The sequence below is a fragment of the Schistocerca nitens genome, chromosome 4, assembly GCF_023898315.1.
Source record: "Schistocerca nitens isolate TAMUIC-IGC-003100 chromosome 4, iqSchNite1.1, whole genome shotgun sequence".
NCBI classification, from domain to species: domain Eukaryota; kingdom Metazoa; phylum Arthropoda; class Insecta; order Orthoptera; family Acrididae; genus Schistocerca; species Schistocerca nitens.
This window is the reverse complement of record NC_064617.1, coordinates 533,962,355-533,983,979: the sequence shown is the minus strand read 5'-3', so window position 1 is coordinate 533,983,979 and position 21,625 is coordinate 533,962,355. Positions and strand designations below refer to the sequence as shown.

Below are 21,625 nucleotides of genomic sequence, written 5' to 3'. Positions count from 1 at the left end.
GTTAATAATCTGATGAAATGAAATGATCGTATGGCATTGTTGGCCGGGAGGCCCCATGGGGGGGAGCTCGGTCGCCATATTGCAAGTCCTCATTAGTTGACGCTACATCGGCGACTTGCGAGTCAGCGATGATGAAGGAAACACAAACACGCAGTCCCCTGTCGGGAATCGAACTCGGGCCCCCTGCTTGGTAGGCAGTAACACTACCGCTACGCTATGGAGGGACAACAATGTGATTAAGGGCAGCGTTCGAGTCCCCGTCACAAAACGTCACATCTTGGCACTTCGTTTTATACACGTGCAAAATATATCGAAATTATATTAAACGTTTTTCATAGTTAACAGGGAAATAAGGGTTTGGTAGAATTCCTGGCAGAGCACAAAAAGTTTCGTTTCCAGTTTCCATAGAGTCCTTGACACTGCTAATCGCATTGCTTGTAACTGGTTAGTTGACCATCCAGTTTATGACAGATCACTCGTGTCAGGAACGACGTTTCACAAGTGGGGGAAAACTTTTTAAAGAGCAAAAATTCTTCTTGTTGTCAAGGAACTTGAGGAGTCCAGATATGTCTCAAAATATTTATTGATAAAGATATTTAATTTTTCCTAAATATTACTGGAATGACTTACGTGACAGAGATATTTAACTCAAATTCTAATGAGTGTGGTAGTGATTTAGAAATGCCACTTACCGTAATAAAATTGAGTTACAAACATTAAAAAAGGACTGTCTCGCCTACAATGACCCGTTTCTTAGTATTGCAACATTGTGGTGCTGATTTAAATGTTGACTGATTACCTTAAATAACAGCGTTCGCTAGTGATCTCTTATGGTATCCATTTTGCTCTGCTGCAAAGAAATTGCCGCGTGGAGTGGCCGCGCGGTTTGAGGCGCCACGAATTGTGCGGTCCTTCCCGCCGGAGATTCGAGTCCTCCTTCGGGAATGGTTGTGTATGTTGTTCTTAACATAAATTAGTTTAAGTAGTGTGTAAGTCTAGGGACCGATGACCTCAGCAGTTTGGTCCCTTAGGAATTCACACACATTTGAACATTTTTGAGCAAAAAAAATTAGAGGACCTGCAAGACAGCTACGTTAAGTAGACCGCATGTAAATCAGGCGAAACGTTGTTCAGGACGTTTGGATACTTCAGGTGTGATGTACATTTCTCCAGCCACCTGGCGGGCTACGAATTTGGCTATTTTCAACATTTTTCTAAAGATACTTGCAGCGCTTCGTAGCAACTAAACTTTTGACATGATGGTTCTTTTGTTTATTATTACTTTATAAAAAGTTTCAGGGAAAGTTTCGTCATGTCGGATTGGATCATTCCCTTGTCACACAGGCTCGTCGCAGAGCAAGTTAAGACGGCCACAGTGACATAATATAGAGTAAAAATTGTAATATTCACTGAAAACACCTAGAATACCTAGCAGGCGTGCTACGAGCAAACTAGAGACAGCTTATGAATCACTGGTATGAGACGAGCTGAAAATGTTAGTGATAAAGTTATTAATATTAGTAATTATGATTGTTTATAAAATTCATAAAAATTGTAACAGACAAGCAAATATATATTTGCAAAAATGTGGGTTGCATGCAAATCAGGCGAAACGCATTTCAGGTCGTTCGGTTACTTTTGGATATGGTAGTACATCCCTACCGTAGCAGTAGCAGACAGCACACGCGCAACACGGCGCGTCGGATAACACAACACAGCACAAAGTGTTCTTAATTTGTAAAGCCAATTTCAGGCCCGTTGATATTTTCTCCGACACAATTGTTCACAGTTGCTATTCGCTCGAGTTTGCAATTCACCTAATACCCATAATAATCTGCAGCTATCTTTGCGATATCGCTGAATATTAACAATGGTGAAAAAATTCAATTAATTTCCTGTGTGTTTCCTTCGTATATGTTTGTTAATATCATGTGCCTTTGTGTAGGTTCCGGAGTTTCACAGCAATGTGCAATCCAATTAATGTTTTCAACCTTGTAAGGACGAAATATGAAGAACGTGGTATGCAATCAAAACCATCTACCTCTCCTGAAGACCAACATACGTATTATTTATTATTTAACTTATTTGATATTCCTTAGTATGAGGTCGACATTTCGTTAGAAATTGTGGAAGAAGAACTAGAAGAAGCAGCAAATAGCTCTGACGATTCGGTTAACTGTGGTTCGAACGATGATTATTGTGCTAATTAAAGTCCAGAACGAAAATACAGTACCTTCCCAGCCTAAAGAAAACATGTACATTGTTAGTTTTCAGTGACAAAGAAAAAGCTATAAATTTTTTGGTTAAACGAAGGAGGGAGGAAACACTTGAAGTTAAGCACTGTGCAAAACCAGTTTCTTTTCGTAAAATCTGAATGTCAGTTGCATAATTGGAAGAAAGAATACACAAAGTACGAAATCTGGGCCAAAATGAAAGTCGCAAATGCGTGAAACGAAAACTATTCGAAAGATTTACAACTGCTTGGGAGAGTCAGTGAACCGTTACCGAAGGGAGATCTACGAGGCTGGGTCCTCTGAATTGTGAATGATATGAACATAACTGACTTCAATGGTTCTTCGGCCTAATTAAAAGGATTCAGGATGTTTCACGGAAAGTTGGTAAACGTGTACATGGCACGTATTTAACAAGTAATACTACAGAGAAATTTGTAACTGTCATGAAGACGAAGCTTCTTGTTATCACCTAGAATGCTGTGTATGAAGCCAATCAGTCTGGTTCCGTGCAAGAACTGAATGCAAACCGCAGTTTATCATTTCGAGTGAAATTTGTAGCATAAGCTTGAAACGCCAGCGAGCTGTACATCTATCTTCAGAAACAAATTAGGACCAAAATCTTAAAAAAAAGACTATTTAGTTGTAAAAATCTTGTCATCGGCGAAACAAAATCTGAACGAACAAGGAACAATAATTTTCATTAATACGTCCGAAACATTTTCTTACCATTTGTAGGAGATAATTTATTGCTTTTGTCCGATTTTTGGTCTAGACATAGCGACACCTCTGTCTTTAGGAGACCGAAGAAGAGACTGTTAATATAATACGGATTCCATCTAGAACTGATAGCGTGATTCAGCCTCTCGACGAAGAAATTTTTCAACAGTTTAAAGCATTTTTCAGAAAATTGTCGGACAGTGTTATATCCGGCAGCTGTTGTCATTTCATGTTTATCAGCGGAACAGTATTGTTAAACTTAAGTCATTTGTGCGGTGTCAGTTGCATCACAACGTTTTACGAATTTGATCAAGTAAGCTTGGTTCGCAGCACGGTATGTAGAATAAAGGCTATGCCCATTTGTTACCCCACACAATCCTCTCTAAATACTATTAGTAACTACTGCGAAGTGCCTCAATGCATTAATTTTTCTTTTAACAGGTGTGCCTGGTGTTTGTTTTCATCATCCAGTAGACACTTCACATTTTTATTACGGCTAGGGAATAAAGAAGTTCCTAAAAGATATATTATTCAACGGCTATTGGGAGTAACACTGCCCAACAATTTTCTGAAAAATTCTTTAAACTGTTGAAAAATTTCTTCGTCGAGAGGCTGAATCACGCTGTCAGTTCCACATGGTATCCAAATTACGTTAACACTCTTTTTGTTGGTCTCCTAAAGACAGAGGTGTCACTATGTCCAGACCAAAAATCAAACAAAAGCAATGAATTATCTTCTACAGCTGGTAACAAGATGTTTCGGATGTTTTAATGAAATTGGGGAGCCGGAACGATGAAAGTGGCAAAATTAACGTTTTTTTGGATTTTTTCATTATAAAATTATTTGAAGTTTTCTGATAAAAACATCAAGTTTCACTCTTCTAAAGCGAATTTTAAGTGTAATTTTTATAGTTTCAAAGTTGATGCACCGCGCCGCGCCGCGTAATTGGCCGTAGCGACTTGATGTGTTATCTCTGACGGCACCGCTCGCTGTCTTTAGGCAGCATTTCTTGGTGCAATTCGCCAGTATTTTGTTTTCCACCGTTGATCTCTGTGACAAGTGAATATTCATATCCGTAAACATAAACGGCATGCCGTGTTTGTTGACTTGCGAAGTTAGTCATGTGTTTGTTGTTTGGCTCAGTGATTTTGTGTATTTGACGGGTTGTTATCGTGTCTGTTTTAAGAATTTGGATTGTGGATATAAATATGCCCCGTTTCATCAATCGAGTGTATAAGAAAAGACGCAATGAGTGGAAGAAGAAATCCTTTGTTGTTTCGAAGGGAAATGCGGTTCTGTCTGATTCATCAACCACTTCAATACTGTGTGAGAAAACTTCTTCCAGCAAGAAACTTTTTGACAGCAAAGAAAAATTTGAAAACTATGAAAGTAACAGTAATGATGTGAAAGAAATAATTAACATTTACTTGCTGTCTAATATTTTAAAACATAATGTATTATGAAAAGTTTGCAAAGAAAGAGGACTCGAATTGTAAATAATTTCACATATTGGTTTGGCATGTAAAATGTTGTTGAAGTGTGACAAATGTAGTGGAGAGGTTTCTTTTTATAATTCTAATAGTATTCCTCATAGTGGTAATAGAGGAAAGAAGGTGTATGAAATAAATGTTAGGCTAGTGTATGGCTTGCATTGCCTAGGAAAGGTCAGTGCTGCAGGAACAATGTTATGTGGAATTATGAACTTGCCAAAACTACCAACCAAGTTTGGCTTTCATAATGAATTGGTGGGATCTTCTGCTGATGATGTTACACAAACAACAACAAAGAAAGCAGTTGAAGAGGCTGTGACTGATAATGGAAATTGTAGAGATTTAACTGTTGCTTTAGTTGGATCATGGCAATGTAGAGGTCATAAATGAAGCTATGACAGCCACTAGTTGCGACAGTTGCAAAGTTATTGATGTTGCCACTCACTCTGAACATTTTAGATGTAAGGGCAATACCAAGGAGGCACATAATGAAGGTTGAGAAGCAAATTTTCATGGTACAAGTGGAGCGATGGAAGTAGATAGAGTGAAAAGAAATTTTTCCGGATCGGAGGAGTAGTATAATGTATGATATACTAACTATCTAGGGGATAGTGCTCCTAAGGAATATAAAACTGTAGAGGAGCTCAAACCTTATGGCAATGAAATTCACATTTGAAAAAGGAATTCATTGGACAGTTGGACATGTGCAGAAGCGCATGTGGCTCGCTTGTGCAAACTGAAGCAGACATTAGGATCCCAGAAGCTTAGTAGTTGTGAGATCCTTGGAGGAAGAGAGAGACTGACAGATGAAACTATTGACATATTGCAGAGGTATTATGGTTGTACAATTAGGCAAAATATAGGAAGCACTGAGCATATGAGGAAATAAGTATGGGCATTATTTCATACACTATGTCCCACAGGTGATGACTCATGGTGTAAGCACCAATCAGGAAAGGCGTATGACCATAAAAACAGTTTTCCAAATGCTGTAACTGATGTAATTAAGCCCATATTCCGAGATTTGTCGCAGCCAAATTTATTGGAAAAGTGCCTACATGAGAAAACACAAAATCCCAATGAATGTGTGAACAATTTAATTTGGATTAGGATTCCAAAAAAACATTGCTCTTTGGAATGTATGATGCAGTTCCAACATAGAATGCTGGAGACATTACAAAATATGATGTGCTGAAAGGTTTAGGTTTCCAACCAGGCCACAACATCATTCCGTCAATGCGCCTAATTGATGAAGAAAGACTAAGAGGTGCAGCAAGAAGAGACAAAAGTCTACAACTTGAATCAAAAGACGAGAAAAATACTAGAAAAAGAAGACAATGCTGATGATCCCTCATATGGAGCGGGAATGTATTAAAAAAATTTGGAAGCAATTTCCCTCAAGTTTCAAATTTACATATTTAAGAAACATTTTCTCAAAAAGAACTAACAGTAGATGAATCAAAATTATACACAATATTGTGTATTTCATTTCCTTCATTGATATAACATACTGTAAAAAAATATTGTATAATTAAGGAGTTACAGAAGAAAAAATGTAAAATTTTAGAGAAAAAATTGGCAAAATTAAAAAAAAATTGTAAAACAAAAGCCAATAAATATTTCTTAACATGACATTATAACGTTGTAGATAAATACTCGTTGAAAATATTGTCCAAATTTCAGAACCATATTTTAATGGTTTTAGAAAAAATGTTCCTTGTATTTGCTGAAATTAACATGGAGGAGATAGAAAGTCCCAGCTCCCCTTTACTCTTTTGTGCGTTGTCAGTTTGCATCACCACTTTTTACTAATTTGATCAAGTAAGCTTGGTACAGAGCACAGTGTGAACAATAATGGGCACACCCCATTTATTACCCCACACAATCCTCCCTAAACACAATTAGTAACTACTGCGACGAATGTTGAAAATCAGGTGGACTGATAAGGTAAGGAAGGAGGAGATTTTGTGCAGAATCGGATTGGAAAGGAACATGTGGAAAACACTGATAAGGAGAAGGGACAGGATGATAGGACATCTGTTAAGGCATGATGGAATGACTTCCATGGTACTAAAGGGAGCTGTAGAGGGCAAAAACTGTAGAGGTAGACAGAGATTGGAATACATACAGCAAATCATTGAGGACATGGTTTACAAGTGCTACCCTGAGATGAAGAGATTAGCACAGGAGAGGAATTCGTGGCGGGCCGCATCAAACCAGTCAGATGACTGATGACCCAAAAAAAGAAAAATGCAAAGTGTCTTAATGCCTTGCTTTTTCTTTTAACAGTTGTGCCTGGTGTAAGGAAAATGACAGTTTTCATCGTGGAGTAGACACTTCATATTTTTGTGAGGACTAGGGAATGAAGAAGTTCCTAAAATACATATTATTCAAAAACGATCATAAGAATCATGCTACAGTAGTTGTTATAAAACCTTGTTCTTTGCTCTCTCCAGCAATTTAATTATAGCGTACATCTTCATTATTTAACTCATATTTCTGAAAAGTAGCGTAAAGTTTAAGTTATTGTTTCAGAAACTTTGCCCTGTTTTTATCCATAATTTAACTGACTTATTCTTAATGAACTATTACGTTTATCATGAGTGAAAAGTGCTTGACTTGCCGTAGAATTGTTAAGTCGGGGCTTTGGTGTGACGGGTGCTGTAGTTTTTCCCATGTGGGTGACTGTAGTGGCGCGGGAATAGGGGAAGTAAATGAGAGTCATCAGTGGTTTTGTAGGATATGTAGTAGAGATAGGAAGATAATTGCCGCCCTTCAGGCTGAGATAGACAAGGCCAGGGGAGATGTTGACAGTGTAAGGAGGGACAAGGATAAAGAAAGGTGGGAAGTGGCAACAGGCAACAAGAGAAACAGGCCTAGAACTTCGTCTGACAGCTTCATGGTGAATGTGGAAAATAGATTTGACCTGTTGCTTCAGTTAGAAGCTGGTGAGCCTCAAGCAGTTGCAGGGCAAACAGGGCACAACTAACTTTCAGCAGCAAATTGAAAAGTAAGAATGTAGGGAAATCAGTAAAGAGAAATAAATTGTTGTTGTTAGATAGTTCCCATGGAAGAGGTGTTGGCCAACTTTTGCAGGATGAACTAGGCTCAGAATACCAAGCCACTAATTTTTTTAAATCTAATACTGGTCTGAAACAGGTGACAGAGGACTTAGGATAACTTTGCAAATATTTTATTAAGGAAGACACTGTGGTTGTACTGGGTGGGCCAGGTAATAGTTTTGACAGAGATCCTGGGTACAGTATAGAGTGTGACCTGCTGCCAAACATTGCATCAGCATCAAAGCAAACTAGTGTTGAGCTTTTATCTGTTCTTGGGCGCCATGACCGACCTCATTTGAACTCTTCTGTCAAGAGAGTTAATTTGGAGTTGGAACAGCTGCTTATGTCAGGTGCAGCGTCACACATTGGTGTGGTTCCTGTTGATTCAATAGGTGGGATTATACTAGGCAAGGCCTTTACCTCAACAGGAAAGGAAATGGTAAACTGGCTGGAAAAATAGCAGGAAAGTTAAAGGAGGAAGGCACTGTCATGAATGATAAAATACCAGTGGTTATAATGTTCAGAAAATAACCTTTTTTTAGGGCAGGGAGGGCAGAAAGAAACCAAGTTTTAAGAGAGGTTAGGATTGAGACAAAACTTCACTTTGAGAAAGAAACCAAAAAACATAATTCTAGCTTATTACATCAGCATAAACAGCTATTGGTCAAGAATTTTCAACAGTCAGCAGAAATTTTTAACTCAGTCAATGTGAAATGTCAGCTATCTTTATTGCAGCAAAATATTCGAGGACTGAGAAATAAAATTAATGAATTAATTATCTGCATAGATGAATTAGAGTCCTCAAACCCAGCTGACATAATCTTCCTCTCTAAACATCATGTGACCACTGGTATAGAACTTTTAAGTGTTACAGGATTTAGGTTACCATCTCACTTTTGTAGAGCAGAAATGGAGAAAGGAGGAGTTGCCAAACTCATCAGGAACTGTCACAAATTTAAGAACATAGAAGTTCATAAATTTTGCCTAGAACAGCATATGGAAGCATGTGCAACAGAAGTAGAATTTCAGAAAAAATCCTTCATATTATGAAGTGTATATAGAGCACCTGCAGGTAACTTTAATCTGTTCATAAACCACCTTGAAGCTGTACTGGTCCAGTTAACAACCAAAAATAAAGAAATAGTGGTTGCTGGTGACTACAGTGTAGATTTCCTTAAAGACTCTCCCAATAAGAACTTATTTGAGGTAGTAACACTGTCATTCAACTTAATTCCCACTGTGCAGTTCCCCACTAGGGTAGCCAATTGCTCACAAACAGCCATTGATAATATCTTTATAGATAAGTCCAATGAAAAAAATTATATTACAAAACCAATAGTCAATGGCCTCTCAGACCATGACTTGCAGTTCCTTCTGTTAAATTTTAATACTGAACAGGATATAAAATCTGTTAAATCTGAGCTCAAGAGGGTAATCAATAAGCCAAAAATTGATTAATTTAGGACACTCCTCAGAGACATTCACAGGATTGATCTTTACAGTGCTCTTGGCATGAATGAAAAATGTAACACTTTTGCTAATAAAGTGCTTACCTTATTTGAACACTGTTTTTCCCCAAAACTAACCAAGGTTAGAGCAAAGTCTACAAAGAAGCCATGGATTACTCAAGGAATAGAGGTACCTTGTAAAACAAAAAGAAAACTGTGTCTGTCAATTCGAAGCAGTTCTGATGTTGATGCTATAGCACATTAAAAGAAATACAGCAAAATATTAAAGACTGTAATAAAGACATCAAGGTAAATACATTACAAGGAAAAGATAGTCGTTTAAGATAACAAAATAAAGACAATATGGGATATAGTGATGGAGGAGACTGGTAAAACCAGACATGAAGAGGGACAAATAGCATTAAGAGCAAATGATACATTGGTGACAGATGTGTGTAGTGTTGAAGAACTTTTTAACAAGGTTCTGATATTGAGAAGGCTATCTACACTTACAGTGAAAATGTACTGAATTTATTAGACAAAAAATTTCAGGCAACTGGTATATTTTGCGATCTGTCAAAGGCTGTGTAAATCACAATATCCTTTTAAGTAAATTAGAATATTATCATGTAACAGGAAATGCTGCAGAGTGGTTCAAATCTAATGTCTGTGGCAGCAAACAAAGGATGTTATTAGGAAAGAGTCATGTATTAAGCTATCAGGCATCATCCAACTGGGAACTTATCACATGTGGGGTCCCACAAGGTTCCATCTTAGGGCCTCTACTTTTTCTTGTGTTTCTTTCATCAGTAACATTACCAGATTCCAAGTTTGTTCTGTTTGCTGATGATACAAACATTGCAATAAATAGCAAATCAAGTGCAGTCTCAGAAAGATCGACTGATAAAATATTTGGACATTAATCATTGGTTGCTAGCCAATTCTTTGTCACTAAACTTTGAAAAAAACACACTACATGCAGTTCAGAACTTGTAAGGTGTGTCCCACGAGTATATGCCTAACATACAATGATAAGCAGATAGAAGAAGTGGACAGTGTTAAATTCTTGGGGTTACAGCTTGATAATAAATTCAACTGGGAGGAGCACATCACAGAACTGCTGAAGTGTCATAACAAATCTCTAATTCCAATGCGAATTGTGTCAGACATAGGGGATATAAAAATGAAAAAGCTGGCATACTATGCTTACTTTCATTCCATAATGTCATATGGGATTATTTTTTGGGGTAATTCAACGAGCCAAGCTAAAGTTTTCTGGGCACAAAAACGTGCAGTAAGAGTTATATGTGGTGTGAACTCAAGAACATCCTGCAGAAGCCTTTTTAGGGAACTAGGGATACTAACTACTGCTTCCCAATATATTTATTCCTTAATGAAATTTGTCATTAAAAATATATCACTCTTTCAAACCATCAACTCAATTCATGGAATTAATACTAGAAATAAGAATAATCTTCACAAGGGTTTAAAGTCACTTAATCTTGTACAAAAAGGTGTGCTTTATTCAGGAACACACATTTTCAATAAATTGCTGGCAGTCAAAAAAAAGCTTAACAACCAGTGAAATTCAGTTTAAGAGAAGCCTAAAGGATTTATTAGTGGCCAGCTCCTTCTAATCCAGTGATGAATTTCTCAGTAGAACCTACTGATTTGTGTGTGTGTTTATGTAATTACAATCTAACTTCTGCATCATTTCAGTGCAGTAATGTGTTCAAGGTAAACAAGTATTGTAGTAGTTCTATTAAATGTTTATTACCTTATAAATAAGAAAACATATTTTTAGTTTTAAATTCAGTGCATTAATGCGATCTTAGTAAATGAGTGATTGTAAAATGATTCTTTCATATAGTGTCCATTTTTTAAAAAATGACGATCATTCCACTTGGGACCTGTGGAAAATACATTAGCTTATTTGTTTCAGTTGTAAATATTTGTCGTGTATTATTGTTTCTCTGACATGTTCTACATCGTGGAGGACCTCCTCACTATGGATCAATTGGAATGAAAGTAAATCTTATTCTAATCGTACACTTGGTGGAAAGGTCTGTACAAGCCGCTGTTATAAGCTGCTCTTTGTGCGGAAAAAATGCGTTACTTAAACTTGTTTAAATAATATTGAGAGCGCGCTTTAGCAGATAAAATTTTGACAGTGCATTTCTTTCGCTGTGTTCTTCCTGTGTGAAAAGTTTCAGGATAGATTGCGACATGTACGATTGGACCATTCTTTTGTGAATTCCCGTGCTATCGAAGTCTCTCGCTGTCGTCTCACTGCCCCATCTACATCTACATCTACGTACATAGTCCGCAACCGGTGGGTACCCCGTGCCACTACTTGTCATTTCCTTTCCTGTTTCGCACGCAAATAGAGCGAGGGAAAAACGACTGTCTATTTGCCTTTGTATGAATCCTAATTTCTAGTATCTTATCTTCGTGGTCATTACGTGGAATGTACACTGCTGGAAATGGAAAAAAGAACACATTGACACCGGTGTGTCAGACCCACCATACTTGCTCCGGACACTGCGAGAGGGCTGTACAAGCAATGATCACACGCACGGCACAGCGGACACACCAGGAACCGCGGTGTTGGCCGTCGAATGGCGCTAGCTGCGCAGCATTTGTGCACCGCCGCCGTCAGTGTCAGCCAGTTTGCCGTGGCATACGGAGCTCCATCGCAGTCTTTAACACTGGTAGCATGCCGCGACAGCGTGGACGTGAACCGTATGTGCAGTTGACGGACTTTGAGCGAGGGCGTATAGTGGGCATGCGGGAGGCCGGGTGGACGTACCGCCGAATTGCTCAACACGTGGGGCGTGAGGTCTCCACAGTACATCGATGTTGTCGCCAGTGGTCGGCGGAAGGTGCACGTGCCCGTCGACCTGGGACCGGACCGCAGCGACGCACGGATGGACGCCAAGACCGTAGGATCCTACGCAGTGCCGTAGGGGACCGCACCGCCACTTCCCAGCAAATTAGGGACACTGTTGCTCCTGGGGTATCGGCGAGGACCATTCGCAACCGTCTCCATGAAGCTGGGCTACGGTCTCGCACACCGATAGGTCGTCTTCCGCTCACGCCCCAACATCGTGCAGCCCGCCTCCAGTGGTGTCGCGACAGGCGTGAATGGAGGGACGAATGGAGACGTGTCGTCTTCAGCGATGAGAGTCGCTTCTGCCTTGGTGCCAATGATGGTCGTATGCGTGTTTGGCGCCGTGCAGGTGAGCGCCACAATCAGGACTGCATACGACCGAGGCACACAGGGCCAACACCCGGCATCATGGTGTGGGGAGCGATCTCCTACACTGGCCGTACACCAATGGTGATCGTCGAGGGGACACTGAATAGTGCACGGTACATCCAAACCGTCATCGAACCCATCGTTCTACCATTCCTAGACCGGCAAGGGAACTTGCTGTTCCAACAGGACAATGCACGTCCGCATGTATCCCGTGCCACCCAACGTGCTCTAGAAGGTGTAAGTCAACTACCCTGGCCAGCAAGATCTCCGGATCTGTCCCCCATTGAGCATGTTTGGGACTGGATGAAGCGTCGTCTCACGCGGTCTGCACGTCCAGCACGAACGCTGGTCCAACTGAGGCGCCAGGTGGAAATGGCATGGCAAGCCGTTCCACAGGACTACATCCAGCATCTCTACGATCGTCTCCATGGGAGAATAGCAGCCTGCATTGCTGCGAAAGGTGGATATACACTGTACTAGTGCCGACATTGTGCATGCTCTGTTGCCTGTGTCTATGTGCCTGTGATTCTGTCAGTGTGATCATGTGATGTCTCTGACCCCAGGAATGTGTCAATAAAGTTTCCCCTTCCTGGGACAATGAATTCACGGTGTTCTTATTTCAATTTCCAGGAGTGTATTTTGGCGGCTGTAGGACTGTTCGGCAGTCAGCTTCAAATGCCGGTTCTCTAAATTTTCTCAGTAGTGTTTCTTTAAATAAACCTCGCCTTCCCTCCAGGGAGATTTCCATTCGAGTTCTCGAAGCATCTCCGTAACACTTACGTGTTGTTCGAATAAATCTAGCCCGCCTCAGAATTGCTTCACTGTCTTTCTTCCATCCAACCTGATACGGATCCCAAACACTCGAGCAGTACTCAAGAATAGGTCGCACCAACGTCCTGTATGAGGTCTCCTGTACAGGTGAACGAATCCTTCCTAAAATACTCCCAATAAACCGAAGTCGACCATTCGCCTTCCCTACCACAGTTCTCACATGCTCGTTTCACTTAATATCGCTTTGCAACTTAACGCCCAGACATTTAAACTAACTGACTGTGTCAAGTAGAACATTAGTAGTCCTGTATCCGAACATTACAGGTTTGATCTTCCCACTCACCCGCATTAACCTATATTTTACCACGTTTATGGCTAGCTGTCATTCATCACACCAACTGGACATTTTGTCTATGTCGTCTTGTATCTTCCTAGTCACTCAACTTCGACACGTTACCGTACACCACGGCATCATCAGCAAAAAAACCGCAGATTGCTGCCCACCCTGTCCGCCACATCATTTATGTACTCGTATGTAAAGAACAATAGCGGTCCTATCAAACTCCCCTGGGGCACTGCTGACGATACCTTTGTCTCTGGTGAACGCTCGCCGTCGAGGAGGACATACTGGGTTCCATTATTTAAGTAGTCTTTGAGCCACTCACGTATTCCATATCCTCGTACTTTCGTTAACAGCTTGCAATGGGGCACTGTGTCAAATACTTTCCGGAAATCTAGAAGTATGGAGTCTTCCTGTTGTCCTTCATCCATAGTTCTCAGTATATCATGTGAGAAGACGGCCGAGAGATGCTTTCTAAAACCATGCTGATTCGTGAACATAAGCTTCTCAGTCTCAGGAAAGTTTATTATATTCGAACTGAGAATATGTTCAAGGATTCTGCAGCAAACAGTAGTTAAGAATATTGGCGTGTAATTTTGAGAATCCTTTCTTTTACCCTTCTTATGTACTGGAGTCACCAGCTCGATAATAGGAAACCACATCCGAGGAAAGTAAGCGTTAAAGGCTTGCTCTTCTTACATGTACTTGAAGGTACTAACCAACCTAAAAACATACTACTCCTAGCAGCTTACTTTTAACGGAAAACGCCATCTTCGTCGAAATTACAAACTATGCAAGAATTACCTCTATAGCTACATTTCATCACTAGCTATTATCTCTCGTCTGCCTTCGCATCATACGGAAAATTCTTCTTCTTCTTCTGCCAGTCCAGGATTAGACCTTATGGGCTGTTCCGGCTTCAGCATCTGTTCCTCGGCTTTCCCCCACTCCTTCATACAATAGGACTGGACTCCACCGCTAGTGGAGGGATTTTCTGAAGTAGCATACGCAATACAAAATCTTTCTAGTCCTACTCTCACTTGCTCTTTCTGTTAGTGCCTGTCCACCCCAGTTCTTTCCTTATTTCTTTATTGCTTATTGTCCTTTTTCTAGCGGAGCCTTTTACTTAACTGTTGTTGTTGTGGTCTTCAGTCAAGAGACTGGTTTGATGCAGCTCTCCATGCTACTCTATCCTGTGCAAGCTTCTTCATCTCCCAGTACCTACTGCAACCTACATCCTTCTGAATCTGTTTAGCGTAATCATCTCTTGGTCTCCCTCTACGATTTTTACCCTCCACGCTGCCCTCCAATACTAAATTGGTGATCCCGTGATGCCTCAGAATATGCCCTACCAACCGATCCCTTCTTCTGTTTAATACCTCGTCATTAGTTATATGATCTACCCATCTAATCTTCAGCATTCTTCGGTAGCACCACATTTCGAAAGCTTCTATTCTCTTCCTGTCTAAACTGTTTATCAAGAACTTTCGATACATTTGCTAACAACGTTTCATTATTATAAATTTTACGCATGTATTTGCACAATATATAGATTAAAAAATACATATTCTATATCAGTCAAACGTTTATTAGAGTAACGTGTAAAAATTTAAAGTAAATCGGTCAAGTGCATTTTGAACTTTTTAGTAACTGTGAGACCCTTTTATTTGTTACATAGATACTTATTTATTACACATATTAAAAAATTGGCCAGTGTCAACCCAAATGTTGCTTAAAGTACTGTACTGTACTGTATAAAAATCTGAAGTAAACCGGCCGAGAACTCTTCGAGATTTTTGGAAATAACGTTTCTCTCTTATATACTAAATATTTATTTATATATTACATATATTTAAAAAATGGGAATATAATAACACCCATGTCGACATGTTAAGTCTTAACTGAGGATCACTGAAATGAATAATTTACTTTAATTTTTGACAATACTTGGTTGTAATAGCCATTTGTTTTCTTTGAGTACAGAGGTTTTAAGTAATACCCAAAGCCAGCAGTCGGTCTCATTTTGGTAGTTGATTATACAGAGGCAAAACGCTTCTTCCGCAGTTAGTACAGTCATCTTCCAGGCCACATAGATCTTCAGCTGAGGTACCAGTTTTCAGTAGTTTAGATGAGTGCCTAAGGACTCACAAATTTAACCGGTTGTCGAGCAGAACGGTTTACAGCCAAGAAATTAGGAAATGTCTGAATGATGGATTTAATGAAAGCAGATGTAACTATTAAACCTGTAAATATTAGAAGTTTAAATTTAATTCATGTACATAATTTTACTATCTATTGACTGAGGGTCATTAAAATTAATGAAACTCAAGTTTTTTTATTACATTTTTGTAATGTGTTTATCTGACATGTTCCACACCCAGAAGGATTCCCTCTTTTTATGGGTCTATGGAATGAATAATTAATCTAATCTAATCTAATAACAACACACTCACCCATGTATGAAGACTAACGTAACTGTTCTCGAAAGAACAGAATACTGTAGATGACCGTGCAGCTTTTCCCTGGAATAAATGATGACTAACTGAAACCATCAGCGGCCGACAGGTGTTGTTGATATACCTCGATGTGGACAGCTGAAAATGTGTGCCCCGACTGGGACTCGAACCCGGGATCTCCTGCTTACATGGCAAACGCTCTATCCATGTGAGCCACCGAGGACACAGATGAATAGCGCGACTGCAGGGACTTATCCCTTGCACGCTTCCCGTGAGACTCACATTCCCAACTGTCCACAATTCTACATATGTAATGTACCTTATAGACATTTGCCCATCCACTCATTACTCACGCACGCTTTGGCGATTCCCGTAAGAGTTTGGGCAACCTGTGCGCATTCGCACAGACGAAGGTCAATGGCTGGGTAGCCTTTAACTATATAAAAGAAGACAGTAACTGTTCCGGTCGGGGCACACATTTTCAGCTGTCCACATCGAGGTATATCAACAACACCTGTCGGCCGCTGAGGGTTTCAGTTAGTCATCACACTCACCCATGCCCGAGGGAGGACTCGAACCTCCGGCGGGAGAGACCGCGCAATCAGTGGCATGGCGCCTCTAACACAAACACAAACATTACAGTGCCCTCCACAGAGACACCCTCACACAACACACACACAAACAATACACCTACATATAGTATTACAAATAATGTTATGGAGCACGATGTTAATAAATAAACAAAAAAAACTACGAGACGTGTACAGCTTCCAGTTGTCCTGCTGCGTGTTGTAGGCTGGTGCGAGACGCCGGAGGCTGGGTTCTGCTGCAGCTGTCCAACGGCTCGCTGGTGGGCGGCGGGGGCGGCTGGCGGCCGCGCGACGACGGCCTGCAGTCGCTGCTGGCCCGGCACCCACTGCCGCAGCCGCAGGCAGAGCGGCGGCCGCCAGCCGGCGAGCCCAGGGCGCGGAGGCCGCGCGGCGCCGGCAACGACGCCGTCAGCCGCAACATCAGCCTCGTGCTCGAGAACCTGCTCAAGAACTACGAGAGCAGCCAGCTGCCCAGCCACGGCAGGGGTCAGTGCCGCACCTGCCTACCTGCCTCTCGGAAGCGCAACTGACAGTGTTCACTGGCGTGCAAAACATAAGCACGACAGTAATCTCGTATGACGTGTCACTTGAGCCGGCTCATGTTCGTGCCATCTATTATCTAACATCTTGTTGTACCATATGGCCGCCTCGTCATTTTAAATTTCAATTACTGATGTCACTGAATTACTGTCTTGCCTGCCCGTGAGTGGGAGCAGCAGTTCGAGACGGACCAGCAGTGCGTCGGGGACGGAGCCCCAGTGAGGTCGGCACAGCTAGTACCAGTGGGAACGACCGTTGGTTGGTTGTTGGGTCGGTCGTCTCTTCGGCGACGTGAATTTGGGTCGGTTGCTTCCTGTGCAGAGACGTCGGTTGTGTTACCTCTGCATGGTTGGGTCAGAGCCAGTGTCTCCGGGACGACGTCCGCCCGTCTCGCGGACGGACGAGCAATACAGTCGGTTGATTGGCGTGGAGCAGCAAGCAAGCCCCCGTCGCACGGAGTCGAGCTGGAGCCGCTGGCGGCGTGTAGTTAGACGACTGAGGTGTTTTTGGTCGTTGTGGGTGCCAATATTCTGTGTGTCGTTGTATTGAAATCTTGTGGTCGTTTTGCTGGTTGCATCGAGAGGGACTGATTTGGTTGATTGGTCGGTCAGCTGTCTGTCAGTTGCGTTGCCTTCCGATTAAGAGATGGTTGTCAGGCTGCCTGTCTCGCCTGAACGGGTGTTAGTGTTACAATTCCAGACCGACCCTTGGAACTTCTAAGCGCCGTTCCGTGTCTGTTACATAGTAACTTCCCTGATTCAGTTTTAGTTATTTGGTTGATGTATGGCCTTCAGCCGAGTTTTATACGAGTATATCCTGAATTAATGTTCTTCCCTTAAGGCATGAGATTGTTGTTCTTATAGGGACCTTCAACCGAATTTTACATCAAATCTTTTAAGGCCTTAAGCCGTTAAATGATTATGTTGATGTGTGGCCTTCAGCTGAGTTTTAATATCTCTTAAATTCATGTTCTTGTCTTGCCCTTAAGGCACACGGTTTTGATGTGTTTGTATGGGGCCTTCAGCCGAATTTGCTTCAATTGTTTTAAGAATAGGCCTTCTGCCGTTGGATTGAAACACTTGTTATTGCTTGATGTGCGGCCTCCAGCCGAGTTCCATTAAAATTAAAGTGCTAAGGCCTTCAGCCTGTTTAGATTGAAGATTTACAAAATATTTTGAGGTGTCACCTCCAGAAGAACCTTCTATGATAATTTCTTACTTAGGCCTTGCGTCTTGGATTTTGAGTGAGGACTTCAGCCGATCTTAAGTTCATCAAAGGACATCCATTATAACTTTGAGTGTTTTACATTCTTGCGTAATAGTGTATGTGGACAAATAAAGTTTGTATGTTGAGTGCAACTGACAGCAACCTCATTTGGCCCCTTACCACAACCTAACCCGCTCTGTCCTGCTAGCCCAGGCATTTCAACCGCCAGGTAACATAACTCTGTGAAACTTGGGCCATACACAGAAAGAACAGCAACAGTACGTAGAGGTGACAAAAGTCATGGGATACCGATATGCACATGTACAGATGGCGCTAGTATCTCGTACAGAAGGCGTAAAAAGGGCAGACCATTGGCGGAGCTGTCATTTGTACTCAGGTGGTTCATGTGAAAGGGTTTCCTACGTGATTAAGGCCGCACGATGGGAATTAACAGACTTTGAACGCGGAAAGGTAGTTTCCATTTCGGAAATCGATAGGGAATTCAGTATTCGTGGATCCACAGAGTCATTACCTCTCACCACGGACAACGCAGTGGCCGACAGCCTTAACGACCGAGAGCAGCAGCGTTTACGTAGAGTTGTCAGTGCTAAAATACAAGCAACAATGCGTGAAATAAACACAGAAAGCTTTGTGGGATGTACAACTAACACATCCATTACGACAGTGCAAAGGAATTTGGTGTTAATGGACTATGGCAGCAGACAACAGACGCGAGTGCCTTTGCTGAAAGCACGACTTCGCTTGCAGCGCCTCTCCTCGGCTCGTCATGATACCGGTTGGACCCTAGACGACCGTAAAAACATGGCCGGGTCAGACGAGTCCCGATTTCAGTTGGTAAGAGCTGATGGTAGGGTTCGAATATGGCGCAGACCCAACGAACCCATGGACCAAAGTTGTCAAAAATGGCTCTAAGCACTATGGGACTTCGAAACGTCCCCTTAGAAAAATTATGAATGACAGTGCTGGAAAAACTCTTACGTTATTTGAGTTTCAAACAGCTGAGCAAAACTGAACGTACTCAGACATTTCTCTCTTTACTTATTCTGATCATCAGTAAACTGACGCACAATATTTTCTTAGCGAAACGCAATCTGACTTTCAATAATCCCTACAAAAGAATGACCCTGACTAACAATAACCTATACCTTTCATGAATCACTTATCTCACAAAAATCTTCGTTACTCGAACTACTGCAATACAGCAAGCGCCAATACTGCCAGCTAAATAAAAGATTCTAACTACTGAAGGCTATAACTACTGACAGGCATAGTTAGAAAATAAAAGAGTTTGATAGAGAAAAAAAAATGTATTTACCTTAATAATGTTCAAAAGTTATCATATATATATATATATATATATATATATATATATATATATATATATATATATATATATGACATCCATCTTTACAAATTTCCTTTTTCTGGCGGACACACGTCCAGATCGTCCGCTTATAGCAACCTCTCAAAACTCTGGCATCTCTCTCTCTCCACATCCACCACTGCTGGCGGCTCACCTCCAACAGCCCAACGCTACGCGCTGTTCACATCCAACTGCCCAACACTACAATAGCGAATATTCCAACAATGCCAACCAGCCACAGACTGCACACAGCAGAGCACTGCGTGTCGTTAGCAACATAAAATCCGAAACAGCCTACTTACAACTTATCGGAGGCCATCAGTCCCCTAGACTCAGAACTACTTAAACCTAACTAAGGTAAGAACATCACACACATCCATCCCCGCGGTAGGATCCGAGCCTGCGACCGTAGCAGCAGCGTGGTTCCGGAGTGAAGCGCCTAGAACCGCTAAGTCACAGCGGCCGTCCCAAAGTTGTCAACAAGGCATTGTTCAAGATGGTGGTGGCTCTGTAATGCTGTGTGCTGTGTTTACACGGAATGGACTGCGTCCTCTGATTAAACTGAACCGACCATTGACTGGAAACGGTTATGTTCAGGTACTTGACACCATTTATAGTCATTCGTGGACTTCACGGTCCCGGACAACGATGTCGTGTCACCGGGCCACAGTTGTTCGCCGTTGGTTCAAAGAAAATTCTAGACAACTCGAGGAACGATTTGGCCGTCCAGATCGCCCGAAATGAATCCCATCGAACATTTATGAGACATAGTTGAGGGGTCAGCTCGTGCACAAAATTCTACACCAGCAACACTTTCGCAGTTACGGACGGCTCTAGAGGCATCTTGGCTCGATATTTCTTCAGGGGATTTCCACCGACTTGTCGAGTTCATGCCATGTCGAGTTTCTGCACAGCGCTGGCGAAAAGGAGGCCCGACACCATATTAGGAGGTATCCCCTGACTTTTGACACTTCAGTGTGTAATGTGTAGCACAGAAGGTAACAAAGATATACGCAACAAGAGGAACAGAATTGACTCTTTTACTCAAAGACAATCATTACAGTGAAGTCGCTGCAATTCATTATGGTCCTTTCGATGCTACAAAAGACAAGAAATAGTACTTAATGGCGTGTATGATCGCCACACACGTCAATATGTGCTCTGCAACCGACTCCCACGCTTCCCACGAGATGTATGAGTTTTTACGACAGCGTGTTCAATCCCTCCACCAGCGTGCTTGACAACTACCGGATGGTCGTTGGTGCATGTGGACGTGCTGTGATACCTCTTCCCGACGCATCCCGTACGCGCGCCATGGTATTTAAGTCTGTGGGACGGACAGGCAAGCCAGTTCGCCGAATATCGTCTCGTTCCCCAACTCTTGTCATATGAGGGTACGTCGAACATTGTCGAATATGATTGTTTTGGTGGCCGAGGTGCTATGGTGTAAGAACGAATAATATTGCATTGGAGTACTCACCCCAGATCTTTGTAGTCAGTACACTCACAGCTCAACGTTGTTGTGACAGTGTAATCTTTCCTCACGTGCGTCTTTTCAGCGCTGCGTTCGGCACTGACTATTTTTATGGGTGAAAATGGGCGACCACGTCGAATAGCACAGATGGAGGACAGCTTGGAACGAGAGGATATTTGGCAAATGGACTTTAAAGCCATCTAGCATGTCCGGGATCCGTTGGGGAGTCATCATGTACCAACGACGATGCGGCAGTTGTCAGCCGTACTCGTCGAGGAATGGAGCGCCCTACCAGAAGAACCCCTTACCAGCCTTGTATCAAGCGTGGAAGCACGTCGTAAAGCACGCACTGCCGTCTATGGTGATCACACATCGCATAATCTAACAACTACGTTCCACCTATTACAATGTCCATGGGATGATCATAAATCACGGTGACTTCAGTGTAGCTATTGGCTTTCAGGGAAACTGTCATTTCTGACCGTCTCAATGTGTATTACTTTCAGTTACCTTCTGTACTATGCTGAAACAGTTCTTTTACGTATGGTCCAAATTTCATGGAGTTCTGTTACAGTGACGCATAAAGTTACTTTTTTTCTAAAGGTTTGCGCAACAGTGTATTTGGCACTACCTTGAATTAGCACACTGGTCGCT

The 21,625-nt window shown here is 41.8% G+C and overlaps 1 protein-coding gene across 1 annotated transcript in view; it reads left to right on the top strand.

Moving 5' to 3' along the window:
• Window positions 1-16,386: 16,386 nt before the first annotated feature.
• The window catches only part of LOC126252419 (gamma-aminobutyric acid receptor alpha-like), a 222,332-nt gene continuing 217,093 nt past the window's right edge, over window positions 16,387-21,625 (top strand). Inside the window, exons 1-2 of the mRNA XM_049953309.1 lie at window positions 16,387-16,418; window positions 16,573-16,853. Coding sequence (XP_049809266.1) covers window positions 16,387-16,418; window positions 16,573-16,853 — 313 coding nt within the window. The remainder of the gene's footprint in view (window positions 16,419-16,572; window positions 16,854-21,625) is intronic.